The sequence below is a fragment of the Apteryx rowi genome, unplaced genomic scaffold, assembly GCF_003343035.1.
Source record: "Apteryx rowi isolate R43461 unplaced genomic scaffold, aptRow1 scaffold_3, whole genome shotgun sequence".
Classification (NCBI taxonomy): domain Eukaryota; kingdom Metazoa; phylum Chordata; class Aves; order Apterygiformes; family Apterygidae; genus Apteryx; species Apteryx rowi.
In genome coordinates this window covers 31,855-49,842 of record NW_020449418.1, presented here as the reverse complement: position 1 = coordinate 49,842, position 17,988 = coordinate 31,855, and the positions used below count along the sequence as shown (strand labels likewise).

At 37.3% G+C, this 17,988-nt stretch overlaps 1 protein-coding gene across 1 annotated transcript in view; it reads right to left on the bottom strand.

Moving 5' to 3' along the window:
• HSPA12A (heat shock protein family A (Hsp70) member 12A) overlaps positions 1-17,988 on the bottom strand; it is a 56,321-nt gene that overhangs the window by 21,886 nt on the left and 16,447 nt on the right. The window contains 4 exon segments of the mRNA XM_026069660.1: positions 6,051-6,167; positions 8,895-8,999; positions 9,861-10,047; positions 16,931-17,058. Of these exon segments, the coding sequence (XP_025925445.1) occupies positions 6,051-6,167; positions 8,895-8,999; positions 9,861-10,047; positions 16,931-17,058 (537 nt within the window).

Sequence of the window (17,988 nt, the reverse complement as noted above, 5' to 3'; positions counted from 1 at the left end):
TATTGAAGTGAACGCAGATGGCAGATGCAAGCTCATGGCCTAAATTTAAAAGAAACTTCAGGTCATAAAGTTTTTCATCAGCATTATCTCACTGGTGGCCATGGGTTGGGCCTAATCCATAGACTGTTTCCATCCATAGCATCGAAGGGTAGTTTAGGTAGCAAATGCTGGCAAAGAGCCCAGCACTACTAATTCATGAACCTGAAAATGGCCTGGCACAGAGCTGCTGCTCCCACTACTATCTCCATATATGGTGGAAAGGGGACCTAAACTCATTTTTCCTGCTGTCCATACGAAAAACCTGTCAGAGCAGCTAGGGGCAGCTGCTGCCTCTGTGTCAGCCCAACCAAAGGCTTCAAAATCTGCAACATGTGTCCCATGAGACTGGAGAAGTGGAACTACACTAAGTTATGCATACAATAATTCCAGTGAACTGAAAAGCTTTACTCCAGTATGGACTGTATGTTGTTAATACATTTTACTGTCCTTTAACTAAAGTTACTTATTCATCAATTATGGTTTTACTTTATACTGTCACAGCTCTCATTAATTACAACTGAAGTCTGTAGGAAGTCCCTTTATTTGTCCTGAAATCTTTATTGTCTTTAGCTTCCTGTCTCTCAGAAAGCTCCCTCTCTATCTTAGAAGACAACCCAAACTGTGCTACTAGCTGGAAGGCTGACAACTATTTTAGTGCGCTCATTTTTTTTTCTTCTCTTTTTCTCCCTCTAGAATGAAAAAAAAAAAAAAAAAAAACAGTGCTTAATGCCTTCCAAAAGGTAGATCATTTCTGTTGGAAAATGTTTAACAATAGAACAGACATGAACATCTGAGACAATACCTCATTAAAAAAATGTTGTCCTATTTTTATTACATAAGATACATTCTGAAATCTCTCTCCAGAGAATTACAAAACAGCCTGTCAGGTTAGCTGCAAATGGGCTCATGTAAGCCAATGTCTCATTTAATCAGAAAGATGTGGCTTCCTTGGTCTTTCTAACCCATTTCAAGACAGAAGGGATCTAAAAATATCTTCTTTTTTTCCAGAAATACTGTGAGTATAAATAGTAAGTATCAGTATACAGAAACACTGTGTCAAACTGAAATTCACTTAGCACAATACTTCATCTCAGAGATATTCTGATATCCAGAAAGGGACATTTCATAGCATGATCTAAAAACTCTCTACAGATGTTTGCTGCAATCTGTTTTCTGCATTAAATCTCATTATCATCATTATACCTGGATGTTGGCTAAATCCTGACACCTGAAGTCTCGCATTCTTTCCACAAAATGTTATAAATATGATAGTTTGGCATATCCTTCACAGTCCCGTAACTCTCAGTTCTTCTGAAGAGTGTTCAGCACCCAACCTCAATTACATCCTCTGACAATACTCATCACCTGGATGAAAAGTGTTGCCTTGGATAATGCAGATTTTCCTGCTTTCTGTTTTAGCTAAAATTCTCTTCTCAGCTGTGTGCAGAAACAAAATGAATGAATGGGATAAGAAAACATTGGTTGGAGGTTAACATTTAAAACTTTTGACAAAACATCTAATGCATTTCCTTTTTAAGGTTAATAGTGAATCTGTTCTTTTTCAACAATATCCTTTTGAGGCAACATCAGTCCTAAGCACGGTATCCAAATAAGGCTGTAATATTTATTTACAGGAAAAAGTTGTTACAATATTCTCCATATTGCTCACTGTTCCCATTCCATGTCATGATAACATCTTGCTTTGTAGTTTGGGCCTTTGTTTTCTGTTTTTTAAACATAACTTCACATCAGACAGAAGAGTTCACTGTACTCACAGTCACACCCACATCTCTTTTCTGATATGACATAATTCATTCAGAACCACCTAAGACAATCTTTTCATTTAAATGCTCCTTTCCAGTGTGCTTCACTTCACATTTTTATTGGCAAGGGATTTCACACGCCATCACATTACTCATTTATCAAATTATTTACTTTTCTCTACAGAGCAGGCTAGCACTGATCAATGTAATGTAATGTAAGCCAAGAACACAATGTGTTAAATAATGATTATCATACTCATTCCACAATGAACCTGAGGTGAAAATACTAAAAAACCTTCAGTGTAAGAGCTGGTTAAAAAAAGGCCTCAGAATTTCAGGCTCTTGTGCTTAATCCTATAGTCTAGACTGCCTCTTTGTTTATTTATAGAAGCTTATACATGCAAATTGTTATTTTTGTTATTTGTAACTGGTATAAAAATCTACTTCAGAGCCCTAGAATTCCATTTCAGAATCCACAGTACATATCAAAAGAAAAAAAAAAAAATCTTACAATATCTCTAAGTAACTGACCAGTTGACTGATGTTTAGAAGACTACAGGATTTTTGGGGTAAGTTTATGAGAATAGGCTAGCCTTCCCTTCCCTTTCCTTTGCTCTGCCCTGAGTACATTTGGCATGCCATATTTCACTTCTTTATTTTATAGCTTCTGCATTCTGGATTGTGACATATTCCTGTCACACTCTAACCCTTCCCTAAACTTTATTTCTACTAGCATGTTCAAGAAATTCCAGCTTGCAGATTCTGCCTTGCGTTTACTGTGGCCTAAGAATTTGTATTGAAACATGAGCTGGAAGAATGTCATTACTAAAAAGAAACACCATTAGGATTATTAAATCTTATGTTCCCTGATAAACAATCTACAGCACATGAATTTCATTTGGATAAGGGTTTAAAAGTGCTGCTCATAGTGAAACATTAAGACAGCAAAGCGCTATTAAGACTGAACCAGCTATTCATCCTTACCTAAATTCAACCGATTTCTATATACTAAGCATAAATGGTCTTGAATACCCTTAGAGTTTCATCTTTCCATTAACGGGCACCATCTTTCATTGCCATCAATAATACAAGACTAACAAAACACTGAAATTTCTTTTGTTAGTACAATCTCATCAGACACAGAGGTGGGATCCCCGTATTGCGTCCATGTTGACAGGCCGTTGTGATGATGCTGTAAGTGCCAGGCCATGCTCATGAGCAGGAAGTGGCCTGCCTCCAGACCTAAGCCATCTTTTCGTGTTGGGGTCTAGATTTCAGGCCCAGCGCAGGCAATCGCATGCGGTTACTGTTGCATGGATAAGAATAAGGGCAGGCCCCACCAACAGGAGCAGGATGGAGTGCTGCATGCTATACAACCAGACCACACTGCCAAGGTCTCCAAAATTAGAAAACATAGCAGCAATTTGAATTTGTTACTCACGATGCAAGTTCTTGATAAGAACAGAGTTTCTGTTAAGACTGCTAAGTACAGTGCTGCTGATAGAACTACACCAAAGAAAAAATTTGAAAAAGCAGGATACCAGGCCTCAGCAGGCAACATACAGCTTTATAACTATCTCTGGATAAATAGGACTTAAGTAGGAACAACATAAAGAAGTCTCTGTGGGTTGTTATTCAGGAAGAAAGCAATTTTGACTCAGCAAAGTGAGATTGTAAAGACAAGCAGCTCTCTAAAGCCTACTACATTTAGTCCTTCAGGAGGCTCCAGAGAGCAAGGTAAACCAGAATAAACAAATACCTGCTTCAAAGAGGTAACAATTCAAGTACAAAAAAAAGAGTTAAGGGTAGAAAGAGTACAACAGATGAATAAGGACAGGGCAGACAAGGTAACAGCGAGAAGCAATAGGAGCAGTTTTCACATACCAGTGAGCCAATTATAGTCAAGTTTTTGTAGGCATGAGAAAAGGCATTTTCAAGAGGGTTTCAGAGGAGGAAAATGAGTTAGCATTACAGAGATTCGTGTCCAGGACATGCAGCTTATGCCAGAGGTGACACAGATGAAGGAGTCAGATGACGGTTGATCCCCTGTCAAAAGTGAGGCTACAAAAACCTTTAATGGCAGTATTCTGAAGGGATACAAACTAGGCCAGATCACAGTTGCCAAAGCCAAAGAAAGGATGTTGCAGTAACTGAGATGCAAAATCAATGACAGCTTTAATGAAAGCTCAGCAGTATGTACAGACAGGAAAAGTTGTTACGCAGACAGAATTAGCAAAATTTTGATAGGCTGGGTGTAGAGACAGGAGTGTGAGCCGAAGGGACCACCCAGATTACGCATTCAAACGATAAGCAGCATAGCAACTGGAAGGGGAGGTCGCAGTTACATTCGGGCAGATTAAGAGCTCCAGGTTAGGAATGTTTTGGTAACAACAAAACATTCATGAGGGGATGTCAGAGATGCACTGAGATTTCAGGTTGGACAGAAGGAGACAGATCTTGAGTGCAAACACAGATCTACAACAGTTTTACTTGGTTTTGATAGTTCCACGCAGTTTAGCTTGCTTAGACAACCGTTTAACACTTTCTGAAAGGCTGGACTTTATGTTGTGAAACAAAGACTGAAATTATCAGTATTTTTATTCTCTTACAGCTAGGTCACTTGCCACAGCTTACTAGAGCAGATATACACTACTCATTGACGATTCCCACTAGTTAGCCATCACCTAGTTTAGAACTGGTGGTTGTACCTCAGCGTACTTCCAGTAACAAAGTGTCTACCACTACCTTTTTGTACTCTCCTCTGCTCAACACCCAGATTACTTTTATAGACAACAAGCTCTCATTTTCAGGATGTTTGCACATTACAGAATCTAGTAACGAGGGCTGGAAATTTTAATCTCTCTTTATGTACAGGTCTGAAGAACATGTTGGACCTGGATGGCAATAGGAATGTGAAAGACTGAATGACAATGCAGAACTCTCCATTTTTCTTTCTTCATCCCCGTTTACTTTAAACATCAAATATGTGTGTTAAGTAAACATTCAATTATTTCCCTAAATTCTTTTGTTTTCCTGCAACTGATCACACACCCTGAGCTAAAAGCCTTGTCAGTCCTTGCTGTTTATCAAGCTTGCCGATAAAAGGACACAATCACAGACAAAACCACAGACACAGACACTATTCAACAACATTCCACTGTGCCACGAATGAGAAATGCCAAGAGGTCTACCTTACCCTGCCCTGCTCCTTACACAGCTCCCATTTCACAAGCACACATGCACACAGACAGCAGGCAGACAACAATATAAAAAGATAATGAACGGGTCTCTCGTGTTCCAGATTTACCTACAACAGTGTCGTTCCATCAGAACTTTAAGAGTGTTTTGCTTCTGGCACTATCATTAGCAATCCCACAATAAAGACTGTTAAGAAAAATGTTGCTCAACATTAGAGATGGGTAGAAACAGAGTCAGAAAAATCTGGGTGCTTCCCAAGAGCACTCTGCAAGTTACTCATAAACTACCGGGTATCTTACAAACTGTGCATTGTGTATCTGCCGCCAGTGGGTTGTGTAAATTGATGTGACCAAAAATAAATAAAACAAAACACAAAATGAATATCCTGACGAAAATAAGAATGTGTACATCTAATACATCAAAGATAAACTGAATCTGAAATAAAGGACATGTATATGGAAAGTGTGCATATTTTATGGATTTGGGGGGAGAGGGTTAAATGCACAGTGAAAATAACATTTGAATTTAATTTTATAACCAGACTATCCGGTTCACAGTCTTTTCATTCCTACCATGGGAAAATGGGAAGAAGAAAAAAAAAATCCCACTGAGGAGGCTTTCTGCTTTCCCTCCTCTTCCTTATTTTTGTACTTTAAAAGCCTGTGATGACCTAAGGAAAATAACAAAACAAAACTGTGTCCAGTATTTAAATCAAATTTCCCTTGGGTCTCAAAATTACATCTGTTCCATGTGCACTGAGTTCGGCAGGAATACAGTGTACAAGATGACTAACACATTAGAGCTTGAAGTGAGGGACACCAATATATAAATTGAAACAGAAAGAAAAGGGCATTTAAGAGGTGAATACATATGACTTGAAGCTACTGCTTTGTAGAGTTGCCTTCTTTTTTTAATGTTTCTAGTCTGACTGTTTTCTAGTCCAGTTTTATACAGAGTATATTAGTGCCAATTGTCCCAAATACAATTTATCATTTAGGTTACCAAGTAGAGCTTTAGAAGAGCACTCCTGCTTTCATCCTGTAATCTTACCTTGTAGGCGGCTTGTCTCATAAACTGCTTTGCAGGCTGCTTCCAAATAGCAGGCACTGTAATGACCCATCTTACTTCAGAGTTTTCAAAGTCTGAGCCTGCTTGGTCACTGAGCTCCTAAACCAAAGGAAAACAGAGGTGAATGTAAGACGATGGGCACCAATTTTATAAGAATGCATTGTTTTCTGCTAGATCCAGTATCAATAAATTTCTCTATTTTTTCTTGTCAACAAATCAGATTGTTTAAATTATTGCTAACCTGTCAAAAAAGCTTTACTGTGTCAAAACCTGCAATTAGGGTTGACACTTCTCCAGGAGGCCTATAAAAAAGTTTCCTGCTTAACATGAAGCAGGAAAGTTTGCTTTTCCAAAAGCAGCTCACACATTGCTGGATATTACAGATTGTTTATGTATGTACTTAGTAATAGTGTGGTATTTGCTGCTAGTCTGAAGAATTCACACTTGCATCTTGATTAATATACAGAAAAATATTTGAGGTATCATTCATGAACATTATATTTTACAATCTGGATTTTTCAATAACTTCTTTATACATCATTCACCTTTAAATCAAAGTTTTACAACTCAGTTAATAAGGGGAAGTTACAGTTAAAACCTTAAAAAAATTGACTGATTGCTCCTTGAAAAGTTTGCTTTAAGCAAACATTCAAAAGTAGTTTAGTTCCTTTATTTTCCTCTTTTTAAGGGAAAAAAGAAAAGTCTGTATTGCATTTGCAAATTAGGTGATATACTGACATGTTTTGGGAAAGGTTCCAAGCAAAATGTCATTACCATATGTCCTACCTAAATCCCCATCCAAACAGGGAAAGGTTCAGAAAGGTGAACAACGGGCCTTTAGAATGTAAAAAAATGTTTCTGCATGTGCTGTGCCAAGGTGTTGTGTTTGCTTAGCTATGCCACAATTCAAAAATCCATGGTAGAAAAGTAGCACCTTTATACTGCACAGAGCACTTGGTATGGACAGATGATTATAATCCAAAGTAACAGACCATTTACACTGCTTGTCTAATTAGTTTTAGCATGCACTTGCAAATCACAGGGATCTGTTTATTAACATCAAGAAAGGATGCAGCCCTGAAGAGGGAACACAGCAAATATACGCAATTGTAAGGATTTCCCCAAACTATGCAAAGGTTCAGGTCTGTCACTGAAAATTCTAGTCAAATACAGTCTTTGACCAGACAAGGATTTCAAATTGTAGTGGTAGGATTTGTGCCTCTGTAGCCATTAAGAACAGACAGATCTCACAGAGATTAAATTAACCCCATTCAGAAAAGTAGGTTAGCTTTCTAACAAGGCTGTTTTAAACCATGCTTGCCTGGGTGAAGATTTAACAACTAATTTGGCCTAGCAACTACTATTGTTTACATTGACATTATGGTGGTGCATCTGAAGCCAATGTGTACTTAATTCATGTTTGGCTGCTTGCACGAGATTTTAGATCTCAGAAACTGTTTACTGGGAAAATGTATTTCATAAGAGAATACCAAATACATACCTGGGACCCAAGAAGAAAATTACAAGAAAGAAGTATTGTAGCATTTCAAATGTGCAACAGGAAAATAAAATGCATTTTCCTTAGCTTGTAAGAAACTTAAAAAATCTATCTTCTTTACTGCAAAGAATTCATAACAAATGGTTTGCCTTTCTCCTACCAATAGCAGCCACAGTAGAAAAAAAAATGCACAGAAAAACAGGCAAAATCTGACGCTGAAGGCAGTGTAAATGGGCCCTATTTCAGAACACAGTATGAATTAAACCTATAACTGATGTCTTACTTCAAGGTTTTCCCTAATGCTTGTTAGATTTTTTATATAAATTACATTGAGGATCAGGGCAAAAAATAACATTTCATAGCATAACGACCTGAAATTCACCCCTGTGAATGGTCAGCACAAGACCGAAATACCATTAAATGAGTCTAATTGTGGCTCTTTGGCAACGTGCGCTGCAGTTAAACTGTGTAAAGCAGGATAAAGGAGTGTTGTGCAGGGGTACCTGAGCTGGTCTGGATAACGGAGTCTATGTACCTGTGCTATTGCAAAGTCCCATAGAGGCTAAAACACTGCACTTCTCAGGGCAAACAGCCTGTACAGACCACTGTGCTAGCATAATTACACCACTGCCATCATGTCAGCTACCCTGTGCACTTCGGCAGGTCATCACTGCACAGACTTACAGTGAGATTCAACTCGCTAAATTGTAAAACAGCTTTTAATAATCTCTTTCTATTACAGAATAAATCCAGCTCCTCTGACTTCCCTTTGTTCAGCCACTGAAGACAATGTTAGATCGGGACAGCAGAGCTCAGTAGGTGCCCATCCTACAAGGTTTCACAGTACAAACTCTTTAACAGGAGAGAGAACCTTGAGCGAGCACAGAACAATGAACCGACCCAGCAGCAGAACTGCAGGTGCCAGGGCCAGAAGCTAGTCTCAGATTTAATTCCTGAAAAGTTAAACGTACAGATAAAGTGAAATGCTGAGCTTCAGTTCCTGCAGTTGTAAATTTTATTTTCAAATCAACATTTTTCATGACAAAAAGCAATAGAAAAGCTTCATACCAGTAAGAAAATATTCAGAACTCTGTATCACAGTGTTAGATTTGCTATTATTGAATCAAGCTTCCCCTGTGTGAAGGGAAATCACTTCAGGCTATTATGAACTCTTCAGAGTCCACAGCCTTCCTAGCGTTTCTACAGCTGCCTTGCTTTGTTTACATCAAATACTGCTGAGGTCAAAGCTTGGCAAGGTTAAAAGTGTTAGGAACACATTTTTATCAGTTATAAATATAGAGAATCTAGATAAGGAAGCGTTATTCTACCTTTAATGCCTGTTCCTTGAAGAATTGCAGGGCGTAAGCAAATATCTCAAGTGCTTTGACTTTTTTGCCATTTGCAGCTGTCAGGTCTGTCTCCATGGTAAGATTCTACATGAAAGAAAATAACTGGAAGTTACTCAAAGGAAGAAGTAAACACAAAATTAATTCCCACTGCTTGAGGAAAGAGAATTCTTCTTTATCCACCTGGCTAGAAAAAAGTGACAAAATTGCTCTGAAGAGGATCTAATTCATCACTTGAATTTCCTGGAGCATAATATTTGCTGTTTATTTTAGACCTTTTTTTAATACACCTATCATGTCTACAAATAACTGTAGGCAGATAGAGCACTATGGACTAAATATTAAATAATTAGAATAAACTGCATCTGTAATTAATTGTAACAAAGCTGCATATGCAAGGTATTTAATCCAAGTTAAGAGCTAAAAGCATGGATTTTTGGCTTCCTACCAACACATGAAACCAGAAAGCATCTCAATACATAAGGTACTGGCCAAGTCCCAAAGCTCTAGAACGGTTTAGTTTAAAGACAAAAATATAATCAGTAGGAATAATATCAAATTATTACAAATAATCTGGGCGTATTTGCTTCTGTGCACAGGAGTTCAACATGGCTCTTACATTCCATTTTTGCTTTCTGAATAGACTTTATACAGCAGACAGACCTCATGCAGACTCCCTACACAGCTGTGAATTTCACCAAAGAAAACTAGGACAGGAAGATCTAAGGAAAGCAGATATTGAACTGCTATGATCTAGAAAGCAGGCAGTCAAAAATACACTTGCCAAAGGCAGTGAGAAGCAAAATAAACCAAAATATGTTAACTGAAGTGTTTCATTTAATTTATTTACTTTCTAAACCTATAAATGAAGCTGCTTGATCTAGCACCCTCCACAGATGATTTGAGTAGCAAATGCACAATTATCCAAAAGAGTTAGTTACTACTTACACCAGTGGTATGTAGCTTCATCTTAAACTTTTCAAAATACAACCAATGCTTTGACTCATTTGGATCCAAGTCATGGTAGAAATCTCTTGCTGCATATCCGAAGCTATGAAATTTTCTTTCTGGTGTTAAGAGGATAGTAGTTGGTGTCTTCTGAGTGGATACGCCTGGATCTCCACCTTCCCATCGTCTATCAAACAAGTGAACCATCTTCAGTAAGTGATACTCATGTTTAGAGCAGCAGGAAAATTAGTGTACTGTGAGAAAACAACCTGGTAGTAGATTGCACACACTGCTTTCCCCTCCAAGGATTTAAATTTCAGTCCTCATAAGACCAAAAGCAAGTGTTTTTATTCACATCCAAGAAAAGAGGACTGTCATTTTTATTTCAGACAATTCAATAATTTTTGCATCTAGTTGTACAGTTTTTAAGGATATAATCATACTATTTCTTTGATAAGAATACAGATTCCCTGAAATAAACCAGAGATTATTATTATTAATAAGAGATTATTATTAATAATAATAATAAATATAAAAATAATAATAAAGAAGAGAGAAGTAACAAGGAAACAGTATTACACTTAAATTCTCAAACTAAACATACATATGTAATAAATATTGCATGGAAAAAGTCTGATAATTATTTAAGAACATTAACCAAGAATGAAAAGCCAAATCCTCAAAACCAGTGGCCTATGCAATCTTAAATCAGACTACTTGCATGCTTACTTGTAAGAGAATATTTTTCCCCATTTTGAATTAGTGACCTGTTCAAATCAGCTGACTCCAGTGTGCAGAAGTTGATTAAATCCCTGCTTCTGTCACAGAAAGTTCAGGGATGCTAGACAAGTCAGTGCAGCAAATATCCAATACCTGTGCATGTTCCTAATTTCCTGGACACCCGAAACTGAAACCTGCTCTGCAGATTTTGAACACTCTTCCCTGCACCTTCTACTCACCTGAAGACAAAGGAACTTATGTTTTAAATGTCTAAAATGCTATAAAAATTTTACAATCTCTCTAAAAAAAGATGACTCCTCAACCCCCAAATATCTCATAGGCACCAAAACCTTTCCCTCACTACCATGCATAAAAATGTCAGATAAAACTATACTGTCTCATCAAGATTGTGGAGGTATCTTCACGACCTGAGAAGCACAAAGGTATTACGGTGAAGGCCACACAAAAAAGCCTATGAAAACTGTTTCATTTTTCAGTTCAGATTTGAACAGTGTGAAGTAAGACAAAGTTTGGTTCACAGAATGAATAAGGAAGATAAATAAGAACACCAAATACAGAAACACTCTCCATCCTTTGTATTAAAGGCAGCAAGAAGTCTGCAGGAGGAAAAAAACTCAAAGGCCATATAGTAAAATGTGGTATTACAGAAATAGCTGAGAATATTCCTATTTTCTCTTCACTTCTCTGTCACAGAAAAAAAGAATGGAAGAACAAGGAACTCACATGACTGTTTCCCCATCATATAAAGCATTTTCAGTACTGGAAATAAACACTTATCTTTTTTTTTTTTTTTTTTTTAATAAAAGGGTCACTGCAAAATCTGGCAAACTTTCCGCCATAATCATAATGCAGCTCAAACAGAGGCCAAGTTAAGATCACAAGGGCAATTAAATTCTTTATTAAACTGAATGTTGAGTGCTTTTTCTAGGGATAGCAAAACACACTTTCCTAACATACTACTGCCAAAAGTCCTTCAAGCACAAGAAGACTGTGTTGTTTTGTGGCACTTGATTATGCAGCATAGGAAGGTTATTCAGAAAAATGTATTTTTTTCCATTTTTCTCTCAGAGGCAGTTGAACTAGCTGGAAGTTAACTAACATACAGACTGGGGCAGAGAACCGACATGGAAAATTTCAGTCTAAAGGGTTAATACTTGGCAAACAGGATCTTATAAAGTGCTGGGAAGCCTTAAGACCATTCAACTAGACCCAAAAAGGGAAAGTAATTTTTTTTCTAACCTGGATATATTTCATAGGAGTTGCAAAACTATTCCCTGGAAAATTTACCTATATATTATTTCTTAGCATTTTCCCAGAAAAAAAATTAAAGATGATCCAGGATACATCATTCTTTTTCTTTGCAGCAGTATCAGTGATGGCTGGGAATCCCCACATGTCTAGGAATTTAATCTAATATAGAAGGCACTTCCATTGATTTGAAAGCAGAAACAGTATAATGAGAAGTGGATGTTTTTCACCTTCATCCAAGGGAAAACTTTGCTAAACTCACTGGCCCTGCTGCTCAGCCCCAGGGCTACTATCAGCTGGGCAAGGACTCTGGTTCCAATTCATTTCTTCAAACCTGTTGCTAGAAATGTAGCTGGTCATCTCCAAAAATCTTTGAGTAGGTGTTAGAGTAAACATATGGTTCCAATGATAAGAAGTACAGATCCTACAGCCCGTGAACAGAACACACTGCCTACTCCACCAGCATGTTAAATCCCACACACCAGCTGCAAACAGGGAGGAGGCAGAATGGTAGCGTTTTGCCTTGGAATCATTAGTGATTCATTCCGAGTCACTGGTGGGAAATTCCATAAATAGAACATGTGCTTAGATGCTGGCTAATAACAATACCTCTTTATTTTTCTTTAAGGATAGACACATTTTCTCTTTCTGGAATAAGTATACTTAAGGTGCAGTTCAAATGATGAGAAATCAATGCTCAGTACTACGGTTGAAATTTTCAAAACTGTCTAAGGAATTAGATGCTCAGTTCCTGATGAGTTTCTAATGGAAACTAGACACTGAAATTGTTCAGCTAGTTCAAAAGTTCTCAGCCTGTATTTCTGTTCAAGCACAGAAAGAGCAATAAAAACAACAGAAAAGGAAGTCTGACTGTACTATTTGCACTCAGAGCTTTAAATACATTCCTATGTGGCATCTTTTCTAGACAGAAGCAGCTGCAGTCAATAGCACGTGTATCCTGACTCCTGACTCTGCTACGCTCTTAGGTGGACTCCTAGCTTCAATCCACTTAATAGAGGCTTCTTTCAATAGTATAAGTAAGGCCAGGATTTCAACACTTGGGGTCACATCACTTTTCTTTCATGGCTCTGATACAGGTAAAATGATGGTAGTAATGCTCTTCAGAAAAAAATGGAAATGTGTATTAAGAGCATGACCCAATGCGAGGCAGCAATACTCTAAATGCATGTGAAGGATATTTCCTGAAAGCAGGGTCACAGCTAAAAGTCTACTCAAGCAGAACTCAGGGTAAATTTTTGCCTAAATTTTAAATATTTGAGACCAGTTCCTAGGCTGATTAAAGTAGAGTAGCTTATCAGAGCAGTATAGAACAGTTCACAGCCACAGAAGATCTGACCATATAGTAAAACTGAAAAAAGAGCTAAAGCAAAAGTAGTGTGAAAAGGATCACAAGGTTGTACTAAGATCAGAGAAATGTCCTTCCTTAAACATGAGTCTGGCTAAAAGACAGAACAAACAGTGATCCTTGGAGAGTGATGAGAATTTGATCCAGAGCAGGAGCATAACAGTCAAGGAAATGAAGCAGTGGGGTCATCAAAATGTAGTTGAATGCCTCTGAGTGTGTATGTGCGAGACGTGAGCAAGAGTCTGCCAAGAATCACAATCCAATAGGGAAGAGAAGGAAAGAAAAAAAAATGAGAAGTCGGAAGTAAAGAAGTTATGCTGAAACAAGATGACATTCTCCTTCCTTCCAAAGATAGGCTGCAATTTGTTTCATAATCACGCATTTTCTTCTGTGTATTTTGTATCCATTTGTGAAATACTTAAATTCAGTGTGCTGCTGTTTAATCAGCAGCCAAAGCAATTACAGCTATACATAAGTGCATGTAAATCTATAGGAGTTTTTCAAAACTGTGTAAAACATCATGTATTCACTTCAGTGGAAGTTATTAACTAGTTCTATAGCATGGAACCGTGTTTCATTATGGCTCTGGCACTGCACTGCTTACTGAAGTGCTCACTGAAGTCATGGCCAGATTGTTCATAAAAAACGTATCCATAGACTCAAGATATGCAGAGAATAACACTCATTTTAACGTATACTTCTACCCTGCAACAAGAACCTGAGGTAAGGTAACACAACTATCTTTACAGAAGCAGTACGGAAATAATAGGAGTTTACAGGCATGAAGTGTTACTTAAAATTAATAAAACAGTAATTAATGCTATGTGATCAAGGTAAAGATATTCATCAGTCATCTAGAAACACATGCCCAATTCAAATATATGCTTTAGTCTACTGAAATCAGTGAAACTATTCATACATTTAAAGTTAAGCATATGCCCAAAACACTTTGCTCGGTCAATGCCTACAAACTCATCTTTTTAAGTATTGGTCCTTGCACCAAATAAACGCACTGTCAAAACCATGATTTTGTTTGTCTATTAATTATACATCTAGAATCACAACTTTGCTGAGACTCTACAGTCTAACTTCGCACTAAAGCCCTGTACATTAACTCTTTTACCAAAGTAGGACCTTCTAACTGAAACCATCTTACCCTTCTTTGAGATATTTTACAGAAAAGCAGCTTTGTTAAAAGGCAGTCAGAAATCCAAATGTCTGGAAAGGATCAACACTAGGGAGGGAAAGTGGAAAAAGTGTTAAGAAGCAAAGAGGACCATGTATCATTGGTATGCTTTATTTTAATGTAAACATTCTCGAGTAAGGGTGGGAAGTGACATTTACTCTGCTGAAATATTTGTAAATCATCCTATGTGTAACCCTGATTATATACAGAGTGTGAACTTCTTAATGCCTTCTGAACTACTGCATGACTTATTCTGATACATTTACAATTCTTTCCTTTGAATTTTATGATTTCATCTGTACATATTATTTCATAATTTAGTTTCAGCTATATCTTCCCCAAAATCCTGCCATTAACAAGACAATGAGCACTCTGGACATACTCCCTGCCAGCAACATATTTTATGAACTTTTTCAGTACAACTTCACAGCCAGAAGTACAGTCAATATTTTATTTAGACATTCTTGTTATTAAAATATTTTCCATTGTTTGAAATATCTGTTGGATTCTTTTTTGTTGTTGTTGAAAAATAAATGAATTACTTTATTTGATTTCCTTTTACGTCAGGATCCCATAATGTCTACAGACGTAGGAAATCATGATTGTGAGATTAACATAAATTATGGTATTTTGAGCCACAAGAAATAAAATGTCATTTAAGATTTGGGATATACTCTCTGTTGGCTACATAGTACCCAGATTTCAATGTCTCAACCCTGAGATCTGCATCAGCAAGCCAGGTACCCTGGAAGGAGAGCCAAGCTTGTAATTAACTGCAGTAGAGTGTGAATCCAATGGCAAAATCAGGTCTAATGTAAAATTTTGCATACAAATGGTTTAAGGGACATCCCTAAGTAAAATCTCCACAGAGACTGCAGGAATGACATTGAAGATATGATTTAGGATTGCTCAGGTATAGTTTCAGAGACAGCTTCCCTTACTTCATCCAGCTTTGCTTATTTTAAGAACTTTAATTTAATCATCTGCTGCCGAAAGAGATTAGGAGACACTGATAAGTAACCTAGCTGAGATAGTTACACGTTACCTGTCCTTTGACTTCTGGCATCATGCAGCTTCCTGGGCTGCTAGCAGAACAAGAGATTGATGGGACACAAAAAGGCCTTGAAGCACTACTTGTCCATACTGAAAATGTTCCAAATACATCTTTGCAGCCATATGGCCTATCACCCTTTCAAAATTTACCACCCTTTAGATTTTATTTCATATCACCCAGTTGTATCAGGTCTCCCTGAAATACTTTGCAACGTTATACAAACTGACCATTCAGGCTGACTGCACAATCTGTCTGCTGAGATTTAAACAGATGCATTCAGCTAGCATCTTTACTCATAAAAATTACAGTATATCACACCAGACTACATCAGATTAGTTTTTTGGCCCTTTAATTCTCAGCATTACAAGCAACAAACAGTAAATTACCTATTGCTATAACAGCAGCTTTGTTCAGAGAAACTTCTATAGCTAAGTTTTTCAGACATCCCTGTTTATGCCTGAAATTTTCTATATCTTGGTCTTGTTACACAATTAAAAAAAAAAAAATTTGAAAAACAATATTAAAACAGTTTGTGGTGCTTCCCTTTCAGGTAACCACCAAAATAGCTTTTGCATTTGTGATTGCAATGGATTCATATGCATCAGATCTGTAAAGGGAAAAATCAGACTGTGATGATTTAATCAATAAATAAAACAAAATAACATAACAATAGCATCTAAATTCTGTCCCTTACATGCACACAATACAGAACAGATTTCACATCAAACTTTGATTTTCACATTCACGCTTTTGATTGCTTATTTTGCAGCATCATTATCAGGGATTTGGGTCAAATTTAATGCTAAAAAGCTTAAATCAGCCAAATGAAGTACCAATTTCTGGATACAAACGACTAAAAAGTGTTATACATGCAACTGCATACAAGCATGATTCCAGGATATGGGCTGTTTCAGGCACCTTACCCACTCTCACTTCAGGCTAATGGGGAACACTGCGCTGCATTGACTTATGCACCTGTGATATTACCACAAGTCCTACACAACAAGGGCGTTGTTAATGTGGTAATATGAGTCTGCCAAATCCTGTATGACCTAGAAATTCAAACATTTTCTTAAATGCTGAATAACCTCTTCTCCACCATCCTGGTAAATGCCGTGACTGCTCTTATAAATGTGTAGTTTTTCTTATAATCTCATGGGTAAGGACATACTGACTTAGTAATTATCGCTGCACCCTGAATGATTCTAAATACTCACCGATGCCTCCTTTTATTCAAGTCATCTTATAAACTCAGCAAAATAACATAAAAGGGACATGCTCATGTTGATTAGTAAAGAAAAAGAGAATACAACAAGATGCAATAGAGAACTGTAATCATGACAAAGAAAAGGTGTATGCTGTGGTAACACTAGATAAATCTAGAGATTTCAAGCTCTTGCAAAAAATATCTGTAGCTATTGCAGGCAATATATGCTGTCACCATCCAAAACTAAATGCTGCATTGCAGCCCTTACCTCATTACATGAATACATTCCGGTTCCTTGGTGAAGCTGTAGGCATAGCCACTGGATGTTGTGCCAAAATCAATAGCCACAACAACAAGAAATAACTGTTCCACAGCAACATCTGCATCAGAGTCCTTCTGTTAAATGGCAGAAGCAGAATAGACACTGAGTCACTGATTAGAAATATAATTGTAACCCGTCTTATCCTGCGGTGTTTCAGTCCTATGAGACATGCATCTCTCTTCCATGAAAATAAGGAGTTCCCTAAAATGCACTTGTGACCAAAATTAATGCCAGTAAGCTCCGTATTCTAATGTAAATGGAAATTTAATACACAACTCAATCAATATATTTGCTGGTGCCTTTTATACATATCCAATTGAATCAGTTTCTTTCATACTCATTTCCTGGAATAGTTGTCATCCTGTATCATTAAAACTTATGGCTAAACACTGCATTTTTGTTTTTTAATTGAAGAACTGAAGAATATGTTTATATCCGTCAATGTACTATTTTGAGATTTATTTTGTGGTTATAGGAGTCATATGACCTTGAACCTGAGATACTACTCACTTTTGAACAGTAGTTCAGAAGTAGTGGAGACAAAACAACCCAGCACAGGGCAATAACCTTTCTAGCACATATGTCATTATTTGTTGATGAGAATGTATACAAAATTTATTTCAGAAACACTCTGTGCATTCTTTTCTCTTGTCTAGGCTAAGATATGGAAGGTTGTTCAGCTGCTTATATTAAATTTGAGTTCTTCTCCCTGCCTCTCCTTTTATCTAGAATCCTGCAATCCTGGAAAAGCACAGTCCATGGCAGCGTGGGAATGTTAACTAGAAGAGGTGAAGGGGTTATGGCCCACTCATAATGGCCAAATCGTAATGATGTGGTATAAAGCATGACCTGAATAAACAAGGAATAGTGCCACTCCCCAGTATGCTGCTGCCAGGCCCCTGCTGAAACGAATAGGAGCTCTGTCACCAACTGGAGTGGGACCAAAATGTCACTTAAAGCTATGGATAGCATAAAAGGGATCAGGATGTACAGAAATGACAATC